Source organism: Carassius carassius, chromosome 3, assembly GCF_963082965.1.
Source record: "Carassius carassius chromosome 3, fCarCar2.1, whole genome shotgun sequence".
NCBI classification, from domain to species: Eukaryota; Metazoa; Chordata; class Actinopteri; order Cypriniformes; family Cyprinidae; genus Carassius; species Carassius carassius.
Genome location: NC_081757.1, coordinates 26,065,602 through 26,089,459, shown reverse-complemented (window position 1 = coordinate 26,089,459; position 23,858 = coordinate 26,065,602). Strand labels below are relative to the sequence as shown.

Below are 23,858 nucleotides of genomic sequence, written 5' to 3'. Positions count from 1 at the left end.
GATTTCAATTATTTGTTATCTTTTAAAAGAATTAAATAATAAAAGAAAAAAGCTGAAAGTATATGTCATCATTGGTATTAACAGTCCATTAACAGACAGGTATGAGTATAAATATCTGCTGCATGACTCAAACAACCCTCTTGTGTTTTTGTCTAAGGAAGCGATATCTCTTTCCTCATTTATATAAGTACTGTGGGATTAGATGCAGTATAGGCATTCAGATCACACTGCTGCTATTAACATATGTTTGGGGAAGTCGTGGCCTAATGGTTAGAGAGTCGGACTCCCAATCGAAAGGTTGTGAGTTCGAGTCCCGGGCCGGCAGGAATTGTGGGTGGGGGGAGTGCATGTACAGCTCTCTCTCCACCCTCAGTACCACGACTTAGGTGCCCTTGAGCAAGGCATCAAACCCCCAACTGCTCCCCGGGCGCCGCAGCATAAATGGCTGCCCACTGCTCCGGGTGTGTGTTCACAGTGTGTGTGTGTGGGTTCACTGCTCTGTGTGTGTGTGCATTTCGGATGGGTTAAATGCAGAGCACAAATTCTGAGTATGGGTCACCATACTTGGCTGAATGTCACTTCACATCACATTCTGAGGACCGCTTTCACTCTTTCCACCCCAGTCTTTAACCTTTACGTGCCACAACACGACTGCACAAACTTCAGCTGGGAAATGCATCAGCCACCTCCACGCTGTGAATACGTCACATGAGAGCACAGCCCAGTTGTGTCTGCCACACACTCTTGTGTACTAAACTTATGTACTCTAACATCTGAAGGTCACCATAAGTCTGTTTACATAAGAGCCTCCACACTGCTACTGATTCAATCTGTAATCCTTTGTGTTTTCTTTTGTGTATTTGTCTGTGATTACAAAAAAAAAACGCTTTTTGAATAGTATATTCACATGCTGTTTGAATACACATCACCTGTATAATATATTTATATGCTTAATTTGTGTGCGCATACCTTCTCTTCAAGCGCACTGGGTGTGGGTAATTCTTCTTCACTGTGGGAAAAACAAATAGGGTTACAAAACTATAGAATACTAGTATACAATCACAAACATTGCTGTCTGGCTGGGATTACATTTAGACCCTAGGATAGCCCCAAAACAGTAGGCAATTGCAATTGTAATGTGTACAGAGGTTGGTGTTTGATTCAGACAGATTTAAAATCATAATGTATGCTACATTTCAAAGAAAAAAAAGTAAAATACCACTTCAATTTACAATCACTGCTTTCTATTTGAATATATTTTAAATTGTAATTTATTCCTCTGATAGCAAAGTTGAGTTTTCAACAGCCATTACTCTAGTCTTTAGATCTACTATATAGTAATATAAATTAATATTTCTTATTATATCAGTCTTTAAAGCAGTTGCTTAATCTTTATTTGTTTATTTATTTACTTACTTGCTTATTTTTGCAGAAACCTGATGAACAGAACAGCATTTATTTGATATATATATATATATATATATATATATATATATATATTACTGTCAATTTTGGTAAATTGAATGCATCCTTAAATATCTTTTTGAATTTTAAATATCTTATTAATTTAAGAAATTAATACTTAGAAAACTTGTATTATATTAAATGTGTTGATATACAATGCATGTTGATAATAAATAAATAAATAAATGTAAAAGTCAAAACTAAAAAAGTCAGCTATTATGAGTGACAGGTTTGTTTCAGACAAAATAAAAGTAGTTTAACAGGGCTTTGAAAGCAATAAATGCATCCTTCACCTGCCAATATGGAAACTAAGTGTTGTGTTTTAACCAGGACTTACTGAAGAAATCCAAAGCGATCTGTGACTCTGTATATGCTGTAGTCTGCATCCTCCCAAGGATCGATCTGAACTCCTGCGTCTCTACCCTGAAATATACACAAGCGCATAATTCATTTGAGTCCTCTAAACACAAACAGTGTAGAGTTTATCAAAGGTGAAACAAATTATCCAGTTCCAGGCAACTTTTAAGCACCTTTAAATCAAACAGATTCTGAATCAGAACTTATTAATAGTTAGTAAGGTAGTTGTTATGTTTAAGCATTGATTATGGATGTAGAATATGGTCATGCAGAATATGTGCTTTATAAGTACTAATAAACAGCAAATATGTTAATAATAGACATGCTAATAAGCAACTAGTTAACAGTGACAATTGGTCCCTATTACTAAAGTGTCACCTATTAAATTCTTCTTTGGTACATTTTCTTGTGATTATGGAAGCAGTAAATCAATGATTAAAATAGGCAGTTAAACTGTGTTTGACACTGTGAGCCAAAGAAAATCCTGCATTTTTACGGTGGTTGACATATTTTCCAAATAAAAATAAAAGTTATGTAATACACATAATATATACATATATATATATATATAAAGATGAATTAAACAAATATCATATATGAATGCATCACAGTTTTTCTTAATGAAAACAAATAAAATGTCACTGAATATCGACATCAGTGTGTAGCCTACTTTTTGTGGCCTGGATCAACGTCCTCATCACTTTATTGCCACGACTATTGCCACGACTGTAATACAGGAAGCATTTACAATTGTCAAGGAGACGTGTGTTATAAATGGCAGTTCTGTGCTGAAACTTGTCCTTTTTTAAATGTGTTGCTGAGTGGTTGATTGTAATGCTCTGTGTCGATGAATGCGCACACACACGAAGATGAAGGCTTTCGGTCTTTAATAAATCCACACAGGTTAATCCAGAAAGGGAAGGCTGCTGACACATAAACTTCAATGTTAACTTAAGTTAACTTAACTGCACAGACACCAATTTAAATAGACAGACCAAACGTGGATAATTAATAATCCACAGCTGAACATAATGATGAAAAATCAAATCAATAACCATTACAACAGGAAAAGAAAGCAAAATGAGAGTCCAAACGAACAGAACTGTGACACTGATGCTGCTATGGAAAGCAGTAATATTCTCTCTAGCACATCGCTCTCTGCATTACCCTTTCTCTTTTCTGTGGCCTGCTAACCATTTTAGTTAAATTAAAAAATGCAAACAAATGTGCCCCAACTCCTGTCATACATCCAATGACATATAGCTGTAATATTGACTCATGAGCAGAGAGCATTTTAATGCTCTGCAGTTATTCATCAGAATTGGCACCCTGTCAGTATAGCTGATGTTTTAAAGCTTTTCCAGTTAGTGTGCATTCATTCCCTGAGGGGGACAGCTGATGCTCTCCTGCCCTCTTCTCATTCCTATGGTGAAGAGAAGAGTGGAAAGAAAGCAGTGATCCATGACAGACGGCCGAGGATTACAGTCCCAGTATTTCCCAATTTCAAATGTGTCTGTAAGAGAATGTCATGATGTGCCATGGTCAAATTGATCACCCCGGTGGCCATTTACTACACAAACACTTTGTTGGTTCAAAAAGCTTCTGTCTGCTGCCCTAGCACATAAAATCGCCTTTAACATCTGAGTGTGGTTCCTCCTCATTTTTCCAGTATTTACACATCTTAGGGAGTTTTTCCTTGCCACAACTTGTATTATGAAAAGCCCCATACAAAAAAAAAACCGAGCTGACTCAACAATCACAAAGGCCACAGCACATGTGAACAACAAGATGTAGACATCCCAATGTAAAATAACCAACATCCACAAAATGTTAAAATGTAATTAATAAACTAAGAAACAAAAGAAAATTCCGCACACTTGAAAATCCCAATACTTGCAAAAGTATCAAAAACAATAATTTATTGAAAAGGTTTCAGTCTCATGACCTTCATCAGGCATATTCAAATTTTCTTTAAAAAAAAATAATATTATATTTTTTCCTACACACCTATCTATTACCTGCAGGTGATGTGATGTGATGACATTTCCCATGCTTATGATAAAAATAAAAAGTTCAAAAGTTTGGTGATGTATTAACTTTTATTCTCACCAAGGCTGCATTTATTCAATCAAAATTCAGTAAAACAATAATATTTTGAAATATTATTACAATTAAAACTGTTTTCTATTTTAATATGCTGAATTTTCTAAACTGAATTTTCAACAGTCATTACTTCAGTCTTCAGTGTTACATGATTCTTCAGAAATCGTTTCAATATAATTGAACATTTCTTACTATGATCCATGTTGAACACACTTGTATTTATTTGGAATACGAATCTTTTGTAACATTATACATGTCTATACTGTCACTTTGAGCAATTTCATACATCCTTGCTGAATATAAGTATTAATTTCTTATAACTTTTCAGACGCCAGTAAATGCAAAGAGTAAATGGCATTACTTACCTTATTATATTTAGAGATGATCTCAGCACGTTCCTCTGCTATCAGCACCTCTATTTCCTTCTTCATGTCAATATCTAGAAATATAGTACATAAAGAACAATTAATAACAAAGAGAAAAATTAATACTGACAAAAAGCTGAACAGAAAACTTTTTTTTATGTTCTGTTAAGGACTATACATTTGTACAGATAAATATTAAATGGAGTCACTTTTTCCTTTGAAGAATGCTCAGCGGAATAGGAAAAACCCCAGACTGGTCATGAGTGCAACATATTCATCATTCATCATTCAGACTGAGAAACTGGTCCAAACTCAGCTCTTCTTGGCACTGGGTAACTTGAGCTCTCATAATGTTTTGAAGACCCTGTTGGTCATATGAAGGCCTTGACTGTCTCAGAAACATTAGCCCCATGGGAACGACGGAGCCAGAAGAAGGGAACAAAGGTTCCTGCCAGGCTTCAGCTGTCTGAGAGCGCTGTGTGCCTGCTAAGTCTGTCGCACACACATAAATAGAATTTGACCAAGAGAGTCACCCACTGCGGGACACAGCACTGCATGACACACCATCATGTGTCATATTCAATATTTCCATCCCATCGCCAAATCATACCATCTGACATTTAAAACTAAAAACACAGTGCTTTATTTCTTTGAATGACAAGTCACTTGCCCTCACCGCCAAATTAACAAAACATGTACATCTGTTGTGTTTGTACAGTACCATTGATGACATCTGCTGAGGTATTTACACAGAAGTACACTCCTGACAGGCATCAACATACAAATACTGTCCATCACACTGTTTCTTGAAGTTTATTATATCATATGGCTGTCACAAAAGTACTGACACAAGGACTACAAGTGAACAGAGATGCTGATCTATGTGTTTCCTAAAAACCCAATAATAAGTGTTTATAGGCATCTTCAGGCACAATCATGGTTTGAGAGAGACTATGCTTCCACGGCTTTCAAACCAGCAGAACCACAGGAAATAACTTGGTGCTTATTAATGTTGTACTACTCAATGAGAAAATAATTTACTCAAAACCCCAAACCACGGTTTGTAAAACTGAAGAAAAACAAAAGACTTCACTAAGCATTTTTCTCATCACCCACTGGCATTATATTACATTGTATATCCTCTCAATAAACTCACTCTGTCAGTTAAAAAAGAAAATGGGTTACAAGGGTTGCTGAGGTAGTCTATGACACAGTCATTGTAAGTCATTAAAAACAAGTAAGGTTATACATAAAAAGTCTGGTACAACACTTTAGCAAGTCCCAAAGCCTCCAAATAATCCAATAATCCATTTTACAGAGAAACACAGTTTTTCATTGTATTGAAATTTAAACAGGGTTTTGTAGTGATGTACCAAAATAATCAAATAATTGATTATTAAATGCACCTTCTTTTCTGCTTTAATCTTTTGGGTAAATGAAAACTTATTTTCACTGTAAAATAATGTCTGTGTATTGTTTTGTGGATTTTGGTTAAAGGGGTAACAAACTGAGAAATCAAATTCTTACAAAAAAAATCCTGTAAGTTTCAGAACTCAAATCTTTCTTGTTAGTCTAAAAACAGCTTATACTGAAGCCAGTCTGCCAAAATGACTGTGGAATGTGCCACTCTATGATGTAATAGTGTGGCTAAACACTGCCTCTGCAGAAGAAGATCAATACCTGCTTCTACATCACTGCCTGTTTACCCTTGCCCAACAATTCACACATGTAATGTATATAACAAGAGAGGCAAATACATAAAAACCAAAGAGAAACCAAATGATAAAGATCACTCTAAAGACAACAAAATGCTGTGCAGTGCCAAGTTGTGGAAAAACAGTCTTGCATTGCCTTCCTTCTGATCCCAACATTAGGAAGGATTTAATTAAATAGTTCCAGATCGTACTTGTAAGAAATCAGAGCCAGGTTGTTTGTTCACTTCATTTTATTGCAGATTCGTTTACAAACAAGGAACAATTCCATGCAAGATTTTCCAAAAAGATTGAAACTAAAAAAAGATGCTGTGCCGACTACAACAGGTAGTAATGTTCCATCAAACAAAGTGTGAGTAACTGTTGCTTTCAGATTATTTGATAGTATTTGTGTGTTTTTAACCTAAAACAGCAGTCTCCATCTGTGTAGGATGTAGACTGTAAAACAACAAACAACTGTTAGCCAATCATAGCAATGGGCGTTTACTTCCGAGTCTACAATCAGGAGAGTTCTGATGACGGGGGTCAAAACAGGACAGAAAATAGGTTTGTTGAAACATCCTTCCCTAAATAATCAATTCGAGCAAAAGAATTCAACTGATATCTGACATCTTCTTCCGCTTGTCAAAGTAGTTCTGCTCAGTTTGGTGTTTTATTACGCATTTATTCTCATAGTACCATTTCATAATGTGATATAATACTATAATAATATGCTGATATTTAAATTACAAAAAAAAAAATTTAATATTCGAACTGAAGGAATTCCCGCCCTAGCGCAAGGATACAATCTCCTCCAAGCACGCAGTGGGGCTGCTGCGCGTGCAGAAGGAATCACTCGACCTTCAGTTTCATGGTCAATCTTCGATTTGAGGCGAAAATAAGCAGGTAAAGTTCATGTTTTCTAATTCTGGTCATTACTATATGTTATTTCTACTATATTTGAGTTCCAGCATTTAGAATGTTTACCTTTTTGAATCGTTAAACCAGTGTTTCAAACTTCGGCGCTGACCAGTGCCGTTAAGTTAACGTTAGTCGTTAAGTGTGGCTAACTTCTAACGTTATTTTGTCCCTGAGGGAAAAACCCAGGCTGACTTTAAGGAAAGTTAAAGTCAGTATCGGTTGTCTACGATACTGTTATTAAATATTATTATCATTTGTGGTTTAAGAACTCATGAATTTAACAGTTAGCACAGGTAAGTTAACGTTAAGTTTGAATATGTTGATATGTTGCCAACTTTACCGAACTTCGACGCATAATGCAGTGTTTTTAATCGGTTTTGATATACATAATCGTAGGCGTCGTCTAAAAGCTAAAAAAAATAATATTTTTCGAGGCAAGATTGGATAAAAATTCTGAATTTAGAAAAAGATTCATTAGGACCAGCATTACAGTTAAACGCTGCGTTAACGATAGCGTTAAATATCGTTACAGTCAGTATTTAATCACTTTTTAATAAATTATTTATGTTGGTTACCCTTTATATCTGTCTATTGGTTAAGCAAATATTAAAAATATTAAAAGTATTTCAAAAAACTGGTGACTAAAACCACTGACCAGTTAAAATTGTGAATGAAAAAACAATGTCTGCAGTGTAACCTTGTAATCTTGTAATCTTCACCTAGGGAAAAAAGTTTCACAACTTCTGTTTCATGACAGTTTTAATCACCCTTCTATAATTAAAGACTGTTATTGAAGCTTATAGGGATTATTGATACTCACTGATGGGGTGAACAGGTGACACAGATAAGGTTCAGAGATATAATACATTTATCAATATATTTCTTTGTATTTTTGTAAATTTCCTAAAATTTCACATTTACATGCTTTTTTTCTCCTTACAGATAAGTTCTGTGAGCGGCTAAAACCAAGGTCAACATGAAAGGGTGAGTTGCACAATGCAAAGATGTTCACAGATTACAACCCGAATTCTGGAAAAGTTGGGACGTTTTTTAAATTTTAATAAAATGAAAACTAAAAGACTTTCAAATCACATGAGCCAATATTTTATTCACAATAGAACATAGATAACATAGCAAATGTTTAAACTGAGAAAGTTTACAATTTTATGCACAAAATGAGCTCATTTCAATTTTGATTTCTGCTACAGGTCTCAAAATAGTTGGGACGGGGCATGTTTACCATGGTGTAGCATCTCCTTTTCTTTTCAAAACAGTTTGAAGACGTCTGGGCATTGAGGCTATGAGTTGCTGGAGTTTTGCTGTTGGAATTTGGTCCCATTCTTGCCTTATATAGATTTCCAGCTGCTGAAGAGTTCGTGGTCGTCTTTGACGTATTTTTCGTTTAATGATGCGCCAAATGTTCTCTATAGGTGAAAGATCTGGACTGCAGGCAGGCCAGGTTAGCACCCGGACTCTTCTACGACGAAGCCATGCTGTTGTTATAGCTGCAGTATGTGGTTTTGCATTGTCCTGCTGAAATAAACAAGGCCTTCCCTGAAATAGACGTTGTTTGGAGGGAAGCATATGTTGTTCTAAAACCTTTATATACCTTTCAGCATTCACAGAGCCTTCCAAAACATGCAAGCTGCTCATACCGTATGCACTTATGCACCCCCATACCATCAGAGATTTTTTTTTTTTTTTTTTTTTTTTTTATATACTGTTGCAGTTATGAACAAACTGAATTGGTTTGTTGTTGCAGTTGTGATCTACAGTAATTTAAACCTTTGGGTTTATTTTTTACTGGAATATTGTTGCAGTTATGATCGTTTGTAATAATATTTTCTATACTATTGCAGTTATGGACAAATTATTGGAATACTGTTGCAGTTGTGCTATAATCTTTATACTGGTATATTGTTGCCGTTTTGAAGTCCTGAACAAACTATCGGTATATTCTTGCAGCTAGGTCAATAAATTATTAAAACACATTTTCGCACTCATGGCTGATTATTTGAAGTTAAAGAGTTAAAACTTTATGATAATTTAATGTTTTTTTCTCTCAACTTTCCACAATATTTATGTAAAACATATTATTAAACATTAAAAGCTGAAGAAAATACAGAAAATCTCATGTAAAATTACAGCAAAAAACTGTATTTTTGAATTACGGAAAATTACCGTTACTTAATGTGCCCGTTATTTAACGGTATTTTTCCGGCACCCCAGCTGCCGAAATTTTACAGTTTTTTTACGGGATTTTTTTTTACAGTGTATTACATTTTTTTTTATCTTGATAACCTTGGATGGACATCAGAAAACAGTATACAAAAAAACAAAAACAAAGGCAGTTTATGACCCCTTTAACCCGCAACCCAAAAGAGTCATCTTCAAAGAAACTGATTTGAAATCTGAATAAGCTGGCCTTATCCCTGACTTACATAAATAAACCAAGACGTCAAAAAATGTTTTTATACCTATCTGTCAGACACCCTAATCCACTTCCATAGGGATAAACGTTAAAATCCTTCCTTCTCCTGAGGAAATCAGTGTTGTCATCTGTCACCCTTGCAGCAAACAGTTAGAGGATTAGGTTATGCAATCTTTGATGAAACCCCAGATTATAAACCTCAAGACTGTCATTCTGAATGTGCGTGTGCTCAGAACAATGTATATTTGCAAATATTTACATGTAATGGTCCAGTCAACCATAACATATATACACTATAACATGTGCTTTAGATGAATTAAGAGCTATCCAATAGCAATTCTGTATTATGTGAGGTATTTTCTCTACAAACCTCAGTTTGTGTGTGTTTTTTTTTAGTATAATCTGTTGGGCTGCCACAGAAACTCAGCCTAGCTTTATTCTCATATCTTATGTTCACCATACAATCCATCTTCATGTTCTTTAAAGAGACCACATACTTTTTCCTTTGACATCCATCCTCTCTCTGACTTAAATAATGAAATAAGGGCCTTGTTTGTTTGTTTTTTATCATTAAAAGGGTAACAATTTATTTTAGGGTCTCTTAACTAGTTGCTTATTAGCATGCATATTACTAGAATATTATTTTTCCACTACATGGTACGGCACAGTACAGTTCAGTACGGTTCACTTTTTGGGGGTTTTCCACTGGTCCTGGGTACCATTACCAAAACGTGACGCTGATCAATGATTGGCCGGAGAGAATCTACACTACCTGAACTTGCGACCCAAACACACCAGAGTCGCTAGATTTAAATCAGCACAGTCAGCGAAAGATTGAACGCAACTGTTTTGAATGAGCGCACCTTTTTAACAACCAAAAAATGCTTGGTTCATGGTCTGTTGAGGAAGTACAGACATTCCTCTCGTTGACAGCAGATTATCAGATCCAGCGAGAGTTTGATGGGGCGACGTGGAATGAAAACGTTTTTCACGAGTCACAGCAGTAGAGGTGGCGCAACAATAACAACATGTGAATAGTACTCTAAAGTGGTACTAAACTGCAGTGGAAAGGCAAACTGGGCCGAGTCGAGCCAACCCGCACTGTACTGAGCTGTGCCGAGCCAAGTCATTAGCCATTTAGTACTAATTAAGCACATATTAATGGCTTGTTCTACATGACCCTCCACATCCCTAATCCTACCCAATACCTAAACTTAACAACTAACTTACTAACTATTAATAAGCAACAAAGTGGGAATTTATTGAGGGAAAAGTCGTAGTTAATAGTGAATGTGTTTTCCGTATTCTAAAGTGTTACCATTAAAAATATTGTGAAAAAAATACCGTTAAAATATTGTGTTTTAGTGATTTGGTGCATGTCTTCAACCAAACCCTGCAGAATCACACAAGGCATTTGCATGTCCTGTGGTGAGCATGTAACCTACTATTAATTTCAACAGAATATATGGGAAATGCATTTCCATAGCCTCCCAAATGTGAGGTGTTAACACGACAACGGCAGATGTTTTCCGAGGGGCTTTAGGGATTGTTTGATTGATAGTATACGACAGTCCCTACAAGGAGGGACAGGAGTCCCTCAGAGGAACCTTTTTGCAAATATTATTGAAATAATCTTAAATGTAATGTTGTGGCATGTGAAAACTATCTGCTTTTTAAGATTGGACTGCTGCATTTGACTTGAGAATGAGAGAAGAAAAACTGTGGTTTAGTAGCTCGAGAACTCGAGAATGAATGGGGAACGCATCCAGCGTGGCGTCTCTGAATAATGTATATAGGAGCGGTGGTTGTGCTTGCGGGATTCGCTTTCGGATATGCTGGAAGGAATGTAAGACGGGCAAGTCCCTATCTTCTTTCTTAGCCACCAGATCCGGCGCCCGCTCTCAGTGGTCGGAAGCCCGCGTTTGAGGTACTTTCTCCCCGATGAGAGGGCACGACGCGCTGCCTGTCTTTCTCTGAGGAGATTGATGTGGAAAGGCGTCGATGAGCTCACCAGTTGCACAAGCACCAGTCACACAAACATATTATGCCTAATATTAACATAAGCAGCATTAATGAAGAGTGGAGCTCTTGCAGTCAGCTCTCAGGGGGCTGATAGTGCTTTTCTCGCTGTTAAGCGCTCGGCTCTCGCCGGGCACGCTCCGAGGCATGCTCGATAGCGGGAATCGCACATGATCTGGCAAACGGGTTGGAGACGGCTCGTCCTATCTCCACCCATGTTCACTAGATCTAGAGCTCGTTCTCGAGGCTTGGAAACCAGCGCTGCGGTTTCTTCGCCCTCTGAGACAGCTCGCTGCTGCTGCTGCATGCTCTCTCGCCGGGCATGCTCCGAGGAGTGTATCCGTGCATGCGATCTTGCAGTTGCGGTCGCGCTGTTGCTGAGGCACGGCGGCGACCGTGATAGCGGGAATCGCACATGATCTGGCGAACGGGTTGGAGACGGCTCATCCTATCTCCACCCATGTTCACTAGATCTAGAGCTCGTTCTCGAGGCTTGGAAACCAGCGCTGCGGTTTCTTCGCCCTCTGAGACAGCTTGCTGCAGCATCCATCTTTCTCTGAGGAGATTGATGTTGTTTGTGTGACTGAGTAGCATAAAATAATATATATATATATATATATATATATATATATATATATATATATATATATATTTATATATATATATATATATATATATATATATATATAAAAGACATGAGTGCTGCCGAGGCAACGCGTGTATTACATTGTTTCATTTTTAAGTGAGTTTTTTCTACACCAGACCGTGTTGACTAGTCTGGTTGCTGACTACATTTAATTCTAAGGAATAAAATGACATATTTATCTGACTATGTGCAGTTAGATGTACAGGGGCTCTAGGGATGTGATTTCTTGTGTGAGAACACGTGTGTACCACTCTTCCTCTGAGGAGGTTGAGGCGGTCAGGGGCTGCTGGGCGGAGCAGTCCCAACCGTGTTCAAGCCCCACGTGCCGGGGGTGTCACTTTTGTACTCCGCAGACGCTAGAGTCAAAGTGGCGCTCCCAGGCCGAAGGCTTCTAGTGGAAAGCAGTTCTACAGACCGTTGTTTTCGCTAGATAGCCTTCATCATAACGTCCTGACGCCTAGGCCTAGGATGTTTTGAGGGCCAGCTCCCTCTGGGGAAGATTGGTGTACACCACATTACACGGTGCCCGTCTCTTCTCAGTGCCCTCAGGAGATCGTTCTGCCAACCCTGCCGGTGTTCCAGGGTGCAGCGATCTCCGGCGAGCGCTTCTCTCAGTTACCGCCCAGAAACGTAGCAGTGCTGAGAGGCTCGCTACCTCTACGGAGGTCTCTAGAGCAGCTAGTACAGTCATCCCCTGCCGTTCCACCGCTTCAGGGCACCGAGCTAGTGGCTCTAGGTGCACCAGAGGCCAGTCTCGCGATACTGGTTCCCTTAGGAGGTCACATGGTGGTGTGGGAGCCCCTGCCAAGTGTACTTCACGGGGTCCTGCCCCGAGCAGGCTCTGGTCTAGTCTTCCTAGCAGACGATGTGGGTCTGAGGACCGTTGTTTTTAGGAGACTTCAGCTAAGAGAGTCCTGATGCTGCGGTTCAGGACCTAGAAGGGCAGGCCCCTCTGGGGAAGAGCAGTGTACACCGCATTACACGGTGCCCGTCTCTCCTCAGTGCCCTCAGGAGATCGATCTGCCAACCCTGCTGGTGTTCCAGTGCGCAGTGGTCTCCAGCGAGCGCTTCTCTCAGTTACCACCCGGAAACGTAGCGGTGCTAAGAGGCTCGTGACCTCCTGGGAGGTTTCCAGAGCAGCTAGTTCGGCCATCTCCTGCCGGTGCGCCGCTTCAGGGCACCGAGCTAATTGCTCTGATGCAACCAGAGATCAGTCTTGAGAGGCTGATTCCCTTAGTAGACTATATTGCAGCGTGAAAACTACTGCCAAATGTGTCTCAGTGGGTCCTGCACACTGTAGTAAGAGGCCACAGAATCCAGTTCTGGTGGGCCCCAAACAGGCTCTGGTAATGGAACAGAAGTAGACTCTCTCTTAGGACGGAGACCATCGAGGTTGTCCCTCCTTGGGTTGCAGAGTCCGGGTCCTACAGCCGGTACTTCACTGTTCCGAGGAGTTTGAGGTGTTGTGTCCTTTTTTAGATCTGTGCTTTTTGAACCTCTCAGTCAGGGGACTGAAGTTTAGCATGCCTGCACAGGCCAAGTCCGAGGACTGGTGTGTCACGATCTATCAAAAGATGCACTTATCTCCATCCTTCTTCATCGGACGTTCCTGAGGTTTGCTTTTGGGGGCAAAAGCCTACCAATACGGATCTTCCACTGGCCTTGCACTCTCACCCCACACTTTCATGACTCAACCATATTGATGTTTGGTTGATATCAGCTCAATCTGAGCAGATGATGGTTCGGCACTGAGGTGTAGTTCTCGCTCACATGAAAGAGCTGGGGTTAAGACTTAACGCCAAGAAAAGTGTGCTTTCTCCAGTTCAGAGAACCACTTATCTGGGCATGGTGTGGGATTCGACCACGATGCAGGCACGTATGTCACCTGCTCGGATCGAGTCGATCCTCACTGCAGTCACGAGAGTGAGAGAAGGCCGTTCACGCACTGTCAAGCAGTCACGAAGATTGCTGGGTCTGATGGCAGCTGCGTCCAACATGAATACTATTGGCCTGCTGTACATGAGACCCCTACAGTGGTGGCTCAAGACCAAGGGGTTCTCCCTGAGGGGAAACCCACTTCGCACGTGCCTTGGATATGTGAAGGAAGCCTTGGTTCTTGTCCCAGGGCCCGGTGCTGGGAGCTCCTTGTCGCTGCGTGATGCTAGCGACGGACGCGTCCCTCACCGGCTGGGGTGCGGTCATGAGTGGCCACCCTGCCCGTGGTCTGTGGAGTGGTCGCCATCTGACATGGCACATCAACTGCCTGGAGATGCTGGCCGTGCTTCCTACACTTCGTTACACTTCGTTAGAGGTCACCATGTGTTGGTGCGCACTGACAACACAGCGGTGGTCTCTTACATCAACCACCAAGGAGGTCTGCACTCACGCCGTTTATACAACTAGCATACCAGATCCTTGTGTGGGCCCAGGACGAATTCCTCTCGCTCAGAGCAGTTCACATTCCTGGGCATCTTAATATGGGAGCAGACATCCTGTTGAGGCAGGGGCCGAGGCCCGGGGAATGGCAGCTTCACACTGAGGTGATGAAGCAGAGTTGGAGATGTTGGCCAGACTCGGGTGGATCTGTTTGCGACTTGAGAGACATCGCACTGTCCCCTCTGGCTTCCTCGGACTCATCCAGCTCCAATGGGGCTGGACGCCATAGTACAGACATGGCTTCATCTGTACATTTTTCCCCCGATTGCTCTGCTCTCGGGAGTTCTGGAGAGAGTGCGCCGGGACGGAGTCCAGGTGCTGTTAGTAGCCCCGTTCTGGATGGGCCGGGTATGGTTTCTGGGCCTGATTTCTCTTTTTGACGGCACTCTATGGGAGGTGCCCGTCAGGAGAGATCTCCTCTCGCAGGGGAGGGTGCGCCCCCACATGGAGCTTAGAGGCTGTAAGTGTTGTCTCTGAGGAGGCAGAACTCTTAGCTTCTGGTCTGTCAACCAAGGTTGTAAGACCGTTCTCCAATCCAGAGCTCCCTCAATGAGGAAACTGTATGCCTTGAAGTGGAAGCTTTTCACTTCTTGGTGCGGAGACCGCCAGCTCGACCCAGTTAACTGCCCGGATGGTACAGTGCTGGAGTTCCTGCAGGCTATCCGCAGGGTTGACCCACTCCACCCTGAAGGTCTACGTGGCGGCCATGGTGGCCTACTGTGCCCCTCTCAGTGGCCAGTCAGTGGGCAGAGACCCTCTGGTTACATGTTTCCTCCATGGTGCGCTGAGGCTGAGGCCTCCGGCCAGAAGAAGCTTATGCTAAGCGGTGATCAGGATGTTATCCTGAGCTTCGAGTCCTCTTATCTCCCCTCTCCTGGGGGTCAAGACTCACTCCTTCTGAAGTTTGGCCATTGGACGGGTTGTCCCCGAATTCTGTCAGGCTCCTTCTCTTGCTTTAGCTGTGCTCTTCCACACTAGGCAGAGATTTGAAAGTCTGGCGGCGTGGGCATTCTTGTTCCCCATTCGTTCTTGACGCAGCTCGAGTTCCTGAAGAGGAACGTCTAAGGTTACGTATGTAACCCTGGTTCCTCGAAGGAACGAGATGCTGCATTACAGTGCCACACTTCCGGCATTTCTGGCCGGGGCTTGCTTCATCCTTTGAGGCTGATTACCGGCTTCTCCGCTCATGCTTTTATGCTTCCTGGTCTCTGACATCACCCGCGTATGACGTCTCGCCCTTCTATTGGACTGATTATACACGTTATTTAGAGACGCCACGCTGCGACGCATTCCCCATTCGTTCTTGACGCAGCGTCTCGTTCCTTCGAGGAACCAGGGTTACATACGTAACCTTAGACGTTTTGTATTGTTTGTAACATTTCAATTATATTTTGACAAAATGAACCAAATGACTGGAAAAAAGATTTGTTCATTTGAACGAGACTCAAAAGTCTGAATCTGTAAAATGATCTGAATTTCCCATGATTACAATAGATGCTATTTACACTAAGTGCAAATAGCAGCATTTTTTTGGGATATGCTATTTACACTAAGTGCAAATATAGATTCAATGATCTTAAAATTGTACTACTTTTTGCAAATAGTGGCAATTATTTGCACCTCATTATTGTATAGTACATTGTAAAACAATATACTATATTAACGTATTGAGTGTAAATTATCATTTGAATTCAAAATTGTTAAATGGATTCCACCTTAATGGGACAATAAAGCCCTCCCTACACCTATCCTAACCCTACCTGATACTTCATTTTCAACTTTTTGATTATATTTTTCATTTTCATTGAAAATAAATGCTTTTCTGATGTGATTTGAAATTTGAAAAGGGAGAAAAAGGTTTGCCAAAACCTGGATTTGAACCCAGGTCGATCATGTCAAAATGAAAATGAAACATGTTTTACCATCTGAACCACTGAAGCTGACAAGCTGGGCTATTTGCACTTAGTGTAAATAGACCCTCCGTTTTATTATTTATTGGAAACATAAAAAAATACACTTTCATGTAACAATTTCTTCTTGTGATCAAACAAAGAAAAAATTCAGCAGAGTTACTTGCTGAATTCATTGGATCAAAGAGTTTAGTTTCAGTTATTCCTGAAGAACAAGTATAACAGAAATTAGGCCAAGACATAATGTTCTTGTTTGAATTGAGACTGGGTGGGGTTTTTATTTTGATCGCTTTTGTCAGTGTAAAAGTGCCTATTTAATTCATCCGGACTTTCCATTTTAGGCCTGACTGCCGCTCTCCTCCAACTCTGTTTACGAGTCAAGTACAAGGGAAAATGTTGACCTACAGGCATAGATCTTACACAAGGTGCCATAAATAGCCATTTCTCCAGAGAGCCGGAGTCTAACGGTTGGCTTTCTAATTGTCTCAGCCTTCACTAGTGTATGGAATCACAGGCCTTTCTGCTGAACCTCTTCCCTGCAGCTGGATGTGAAACTCCATGCCTGACCTACTGTAGGAATCACTGCCCACTGGCCTCCAAAAATATAGACACTGAGGATAGAATAGGTTCTCACGAAATCTATAGTATCTTTGAAAGCAGTTAGATGTATTATGTTCATGTTAAAAAGAACAAAACAACCAATTAAATAACGTAGCATTATGCTATAACTCAGTGATAAGTCAATTAAAAAACATAAAGGTTCATATTCTACCTTACATTACATAATGTAATGTAATAACGTTTGTTAATATTACTAACAGTAATATTCAGAAGTGAAGAATATTTTCATGAAGAAGACAATGACTTGTATGTATGACAGTAAAAATGAGGGGATCGTTGTGGGCTTGAGCTATGAATTATTCATGTGTGCTGAATGAGGACTATGTTTGTTGGCAAGCATACATAATAAAAGGGTTTTCAGCATTTTTAAAGAGCAATATGCATGCATTACACCACTTTCAATCTAAACATCACTTTTAGTTATTCTCATACCGCCTTTATTAAAAGTGTCTAAAAAGTCAAAAGACTATCCGAATTTGATTTGAAAATGCTGTCATTATGTTTTGGTTTTCTGGCCCAGAGCTGTAGGCAGAAACTTACATAAGGTTGTCTTTAAAAAAACAACCAAAAAAAGACAAACCTTGTCACATATTCGATCAGTTTGGCGGAGGAGCTTAACACAAAGGCTTCAAATCGAATAGTTCTCATTCTCAAAACATTGTACAACACCTTCGAGACTAATTTCAAACTGTGACATCAGGCCTTGCTGGCCAGGCTCCTGGGCGTGCACCGAAATCTGAGGACCTAACTGAGTCTAGTGTGGTTATGGAAAAAAACAAGACTACAGTGACTGATTCCCTTTATGCAAGAAAACAAAGAGGTCAAGCTTTAAGCAAAGTCAAGACTGGGCAGTATGACACTTTTTTTTTTAGGAAACAGTTCTAATTTGGATAATTATATAGGTCTGCCCTGTTGACATCTGCTGCGATGTGAAAGGGAAAAGGTACACTTTTAGAGCTTGGGAGAGTAACAGTCGTCAGGGGGAGAGCAGTTGTCAGTGGTTGAGCAAGGACAATTGGCATCACTCACACTGCCATCTGGGTGGGCCATCACTGCCTCGTACTTGCTCACAGATGTAGAGCACTTCAACACACTGAGGGAGCCTTGTCCTGCCTGAGTCACACACACAGTGGGGGGCAACACCAAGACCAATTATTAATGTCGCAAGTTTCTTGGTTAATGTACTTGAGTTCAGTGCTGTCATTTTGTTTGAGCACTAGCATATGGCAGTGACAAGTGTTAACATCTGAGTGACTGGAAAGAACTGAGTAGTAGTATGCTGGAATGGTACCAGTTCCCAGTTTAACACAAAATATATAGGGCTTCTTCTTTTTTAAATAAACAAAAATATATGATATAATATAAACACCACCCTACAGAAGTAAGGATACCTTTGATGGAAAAACAAATCCTGGAGAGGAAGTACTAATAATAATCTCCAAAAACTGAAGCATGCAAAAAAACATCTGGTAACACTTTAAGTGGTTGAAGGTAGGAAATGTGCAATACATTCATATGAACCAAACTGTAATGAAAACTGTCTCATGTTGGAGCCATGGCCTAGTGGTTAATGCATGTGCTCTACATAATATTAGTACAACAGGCTTCTGCACAAAATGATGCATATAGTGTAGTTGAACTTATAACTCTTAGGGCTGTATGTATGTCAGACATGCTACGAAAAACGGCCTGTATACGTGATACAGTTCTGCATGTGTGTAAGAGACAGAGCTATTTTTCTGAAGCAAGGATTTCTGTGTTCTTGTTTGTGTGTGATGTAAAATTGATAGGCCACTGCTACTATATTTTACTTGGTAAGTCTAATGATTTAAAAATAACGTCTTGACTGCACTGAATCCATATATCCAACATTTGCCAAAATTCCTATTGCTTTGCACATAAAACACTTAAGTAATGTCTGTCACAGTGCTACACTTGTGTGGCCTGCGCTACAAAACTTTCAACCTCTGTAGCACCAGTGCTATGTGCAAACATAAAGTTAACAAACATAAACAGCCCTGTATAATGTGTAAACTTATAAAATAATGTGCTAGGCAGAATATGGTGTAAAGCTCATATTTGTAAATTATTACAGCTTCTGGAGTATTAATTTATGTAGCATTTATACTAATGCATTCGGCAGATGTTTTTATTTATCTATTTTCTTTTACCCCGCATTTAAGGTACACATTTACAAACGTTTAAAAAAACATTTTAAAAATAAATGTACTATTCAACTATTTGTTTTAGTTGAATCATATAAAGTTCAGAGAAATCTTATTTTTTAAATGTTCAATAAATGCATTATGCTTCTATATTCAATTAGCATTTTTAAGTTTAAAATAAAAATGAGCTCAGCACTGACAAAAATAACTGATTTTGATGTTTTGCTAACATTGAGCAGGTTTAATACATAGCAGATATCACACCATACTCCACAGTTATTTTACATTGCTTCAGTGATTTCTTACTCTCAAGAACAACCCTGACAGTAAGGATATAATTGACCTACATTAACTCTTTGCTACTACAGTATTAACTGCACTATTCAGCATCAACCCTTGTGTAAGATCAATACAAAGAGCACACAAAGTAATCAATTTAGTGAATTAAAAAGATTAATTATCAGAGGTCAGAGTCATAGTCTAAGCATCAAATGGACTGAGCTACTATATGTTGCTCATTCAGGGGATGCAAGTTTAAATCTGATGCAAATTTGAGACAGTAATTTCAGCCTGTTCTCCCTTGCCATTTCCTGCCCCACTTCTCTGTCATGGCTCTCAATACCACAGGGAAAAGACCAAAAATAAAAACTTAATAAAAGAAAGCCTTGAAATTAAACTAACTGATTTAGACAAATCTCAATGAAGAGAGTGTGTGTTTCAATGTTACCGCCACTGACTAATAAAGCTGTGGCCATATGGATAACCATTATGGGTAATGGGGGTGGATAAAAAGCTCATTATGTAATAACCATTATTTATTTAATTTTCGATAATAAAAAAACAATAGCTGGTCAAGCAACTGAGATCTTTCCTCAGATATCTACTGCAAAAATGGCCTTTAGCAAAGTTAAATGTGGTCTGACAACAGAGTAGATAAATTAGCTCATCCTTATGACAAATAATTATAACCATTATTCTTGCCAGTCAATAGTTAGCATTGCATAATTCAACAGCAGAAAAAAATGTGGTGGTTAAAAACATTATTTGGCTTTAAGGGATGTTTGTGTTCATTTACTCACCACCATGTTCTTCCAAACGTCCATATTTGAGCTGCCATAAGAACTAATGGGGGTTTTTCTTATATACCAACTTTGTATGGTTGAGTTTCCATGTTGCCAATATTTCATGAGCTTCCATGTATGAACATTGACCGATGTTTATTTGTAAATAAAAGCCAACCAAAATTTTGGTTGAATGGACTTCAACTATAGTTTCAATAGTTCATTGAATCTATTAAAAATATCTTCATTTGTGTTTTGAAGGTGAAAAATAAGCCTTACGTGTTAGGAATGAAATAAGGGTGAGTAAATGATGATTTCATTTTTGGGTGAACCAACTCTTTACAGGCAATATCTGTGAAGGTTTTAAGCAATGCAGTGCCACAGTAGCAGATATTTAAAATCAGTTCTCAGTAAATTATTTAAAAAATGCATGCCTCTAATGTTTTAGGACAAAGACTGTGAAACATGCATAAACAGATTTATAAGAATAACTAATCCCTATGTCATCAACAAAAAGCAAGAGAAGATAATGTGTAGTCTAGTCCCAGTCTCAGACAGCACACCCACAGACCTCCCACAATCCATTCACTGACTGTCTGATGCATACTGTATTGCACCCAAAAATTACTGAAATCACCAGTTAAAACCTAGAATAGGGTTGTCTCGTATTTTGTCCTCACCCAGAAAGTCCTTCTTTTCTTTATTCCTTATTAAACAGATTTGACCAGGTTGCAGTGAGGACCAGACATTATGCCGTAGTGAAAAGTCTGGCTATATACAAGTACACCTATCAGTGAACAGTTTATATGTCTGCCAGATGAGCAGTGTTTATATTTAGTGGCTCAGCCATCCATAAACAGAGCCACAGCAGTTTGTTACACTGGTATGCACGTTCATCAAAGTTATCAAAGAGTACAAATCCTGAGATGAACCGGACACAATTCAGTGAAATCTCTCTTCTAAACATCACTGAAAAGATGCATCCCATATTATTAAATATGAGACAATACAACAATTTTGGAAAATTCACCAAAGTATTATAAATAACATGCATTGAAACAAGTTTATAGGTTGCATTTGAGGCTGTGAGCAAACATGCTTAAAAGTTACAGGCCAGTATGAGCAATATGAGGGCAAAATGACTGTATAATACATCTGCTAAGAAGCCCACCCAAAAGCTTACACACAGATCTGTCATTGGCCTACTTCCATCTACTGAACATCTGTTTGTGCAAAGGCAAAAGCAGCATGATTTACCTCCTAAATATGTGTGCATGTTTGTGTATGGAAAAAAACTGAGATACACTGACCATGTTTTCTCTTATGGAAACACTGGAGATGTTCTCTCTTTGGATATTATTTTTTGAAAAATCATAAAAATACACAAAACCAGTGAAAAGCAAAACGTAGGCCATGAGACAAAACAACATCTTTCCTAAATAGCTTGACTTCTCACTGTCTTAATCTAATATTTACCAGAATTACCTTTGTTTTGATTTGCACAAATATAAACATTCAGTTACAGTTACAGTATGATGGATATTCTAAAGAAGACCTGATCTTACTACAATTACCACATCATATTTTGATTATGTACATGCCATGTGTGTAAATGCGTAACCAGATTAAGCCAGTACTCCAGTTTCTACATTCTACGTATTGCAGTTTATAGTGCTATATTGTAAAACAGAATAAAGGAACCAAAACATAACCACCAAATCAAAAACCAGTAAAAGAAATTGCGCATGTAAACATGCTACTAAGAAAGAAGAAATAGAATATAGAAATGCAGACACAAAGGAAAGCATCAGAGATGTGTCTAGAATATGGAGATTCCATAAACAATCACCTGAACTGCACCAGACTGAAGGACGCATTTCAGAGCTGTGCTGTGATCAGGAGGGGATGTTTGTAAACAGCTTCAATTTAAATCCGCTGAAAGAGAATGGGATCTATTGCTTTCTCTCGTGCACTTGATAAACTGCTTGTTAAAATAACATCTTTACGTCCATTTTGATTTAAATCGACTGAATTAATTTAAAACAGGCTACATAACCGAGTTGTTGCTAAATGTGGTGAATTTCAAAACGCTCTCAGCCCAGCTGCAAAATTATATAATTATAATAGGTTACATATAATTCATTATAATGAGAATCTCTTTAAATTACAGTCGGTTGTGTCGTCGCATTTCCTTCTGTGTCTAACGTTATATTGGATCTTGCATAATATCACTGTTGTGGTATGTAACACTCAGGAGCAGTAAGAATAAGCAGAGAACCGATTGCTATAATAGCAAATGTATAAATAAAATCCCCATATATAGAAAAAATTGTGTATGTACTACCGTTTACTTGAAAAGACTCTTCATTCCTTCGTCGCTGGAAAAATGGGAGGTAAAACGAATAGCTAAAATCCAGTGGCGACTACAATAGCTGCATGTAACAGCACTGAGAGGAGCGCAAAGCAGTACGTCAGAGCGCAGTCTGTAGCAGCCTACAGTTCGATCCTGGCTGGCAGCTGGTCACGTGATCTGCCAGTACAGCCTGCTGTGGAACCGCTGCTGGCAGTGTGGGTCACGTGACAAACTATGGAAATGATGACCGTCCATAGGCATCTACTGAGTTAGCGCATCTTCAACTCTCGGTGTCTAAAGATGTTATGCAAACTGTCTAAACATTTTGGTGTGGAGAATAGTGCAATTGTGCCCTCTGTTGGTGATTGCGTGATAATGATGGTTTGACCTGGAGTAGGCCTTCATGTTTGATGGTATGGGGTGACGCATTTGGACTGTTTTTTTGTTGGTTTATAAATACAACCCCGCTGAAAAAAAAACGCTTAAACCAGCCTTAGCTTCAGCTGGCCAGGCTGCTATTACGTAGATAGATAGATAGATAGATAGATAGATAGATAGATAGATAGATAGATAGATAGATAGATAGATAGATAGATAGATAGATAGATAGATAGATAGATAGATAGATAGATAGATAGATAGATATTTAATAGATATTTATTGGCATGACAACTGCTTTGGCAATACAAATGCAGTTGCAGCTGGGGTGCTTACAAATAGTTGCACATATGTATTAACAGAAAAAAAAGAATAATAGTAATACTAATAATAACAATATATAAAAAGTATTAAGCATGTAGTGCAATATGAATTAGTGTATGTGTATAAGGTAGAAATAAAATAAACTAAGATTAAGTATTAGATTTACAGAGGCAAAATATACATCTAATAAAGTAATATGACACTAACATAATCTACAGGTGCTGGAAACATCAGATCAGGGCAGGTTGAGTGTTTTCTCCTCTGTGGTGACAGGCAGCAAACACATAGCAGTTCTTGTGTTCTCCTAACAGATACTGCAGTTTCTCCTGGTTTGAAAGAGTTTTAAATGTCTGATGGATCTGCTGTATTTAATCATTGAACACTGTCTGTCCGTGTATTTGGGGCATTCAGTTAGGAGGTGCAGTTCTGTTTCCATCTGATTCAGATCACAGTGTGAACACAATCTCTGCTCCTGTGGCAGCCATGTTTTTCTGTGTCTGTCCGTATCTATCATCAGTTTGTGTCCGCTGATTCTGTATATGTGCTTCACAGTTTCTTATCTGACACTGTGTACAGATTCTCTGCCATACTCTACTCTCTCTTTATGGCCAAA

The 23,858-nt window shown here is 39.2% G+C and overlaps 1 protein-coding gene across 1 annotated transcript in view; it reads right to left on the bottom strand.

Annotated features, from left to right (window-relative positions):
* Positions 1-22,813, bottom strand: part of si:ch211-288d18.1 (USP6 N-terminal-like protein) — a 45,252-nt gene extending 22,439 nt beyond the window's left edge. The window contains exons 1-4 of the mRNA XM_059534556.1: positions 22,535-22,813; positions 4,290-4,363; positions 1,802-1,887; positions 970-1,009 (exon numbers count right to left, since the gene is read on the bottom strand). Coding sequence (XP_059390539.1) covers positions 970-1,009; positions 1,802-1,887; positions 4,290-4,355 — 192 coding nt within the window. The 5' untranslated portion in view covers positions 4,356-4,363; positions 22,535-22,813. The remainder of the gene's footprint in view (positions 1-969; positions 1,010-1,801; positions 1,888-4,289; positions 4,364-22,534) is intronic.
* Between the last annotated feature and the right edge of the window lie 1,045 nt (positions 22,814-23,858).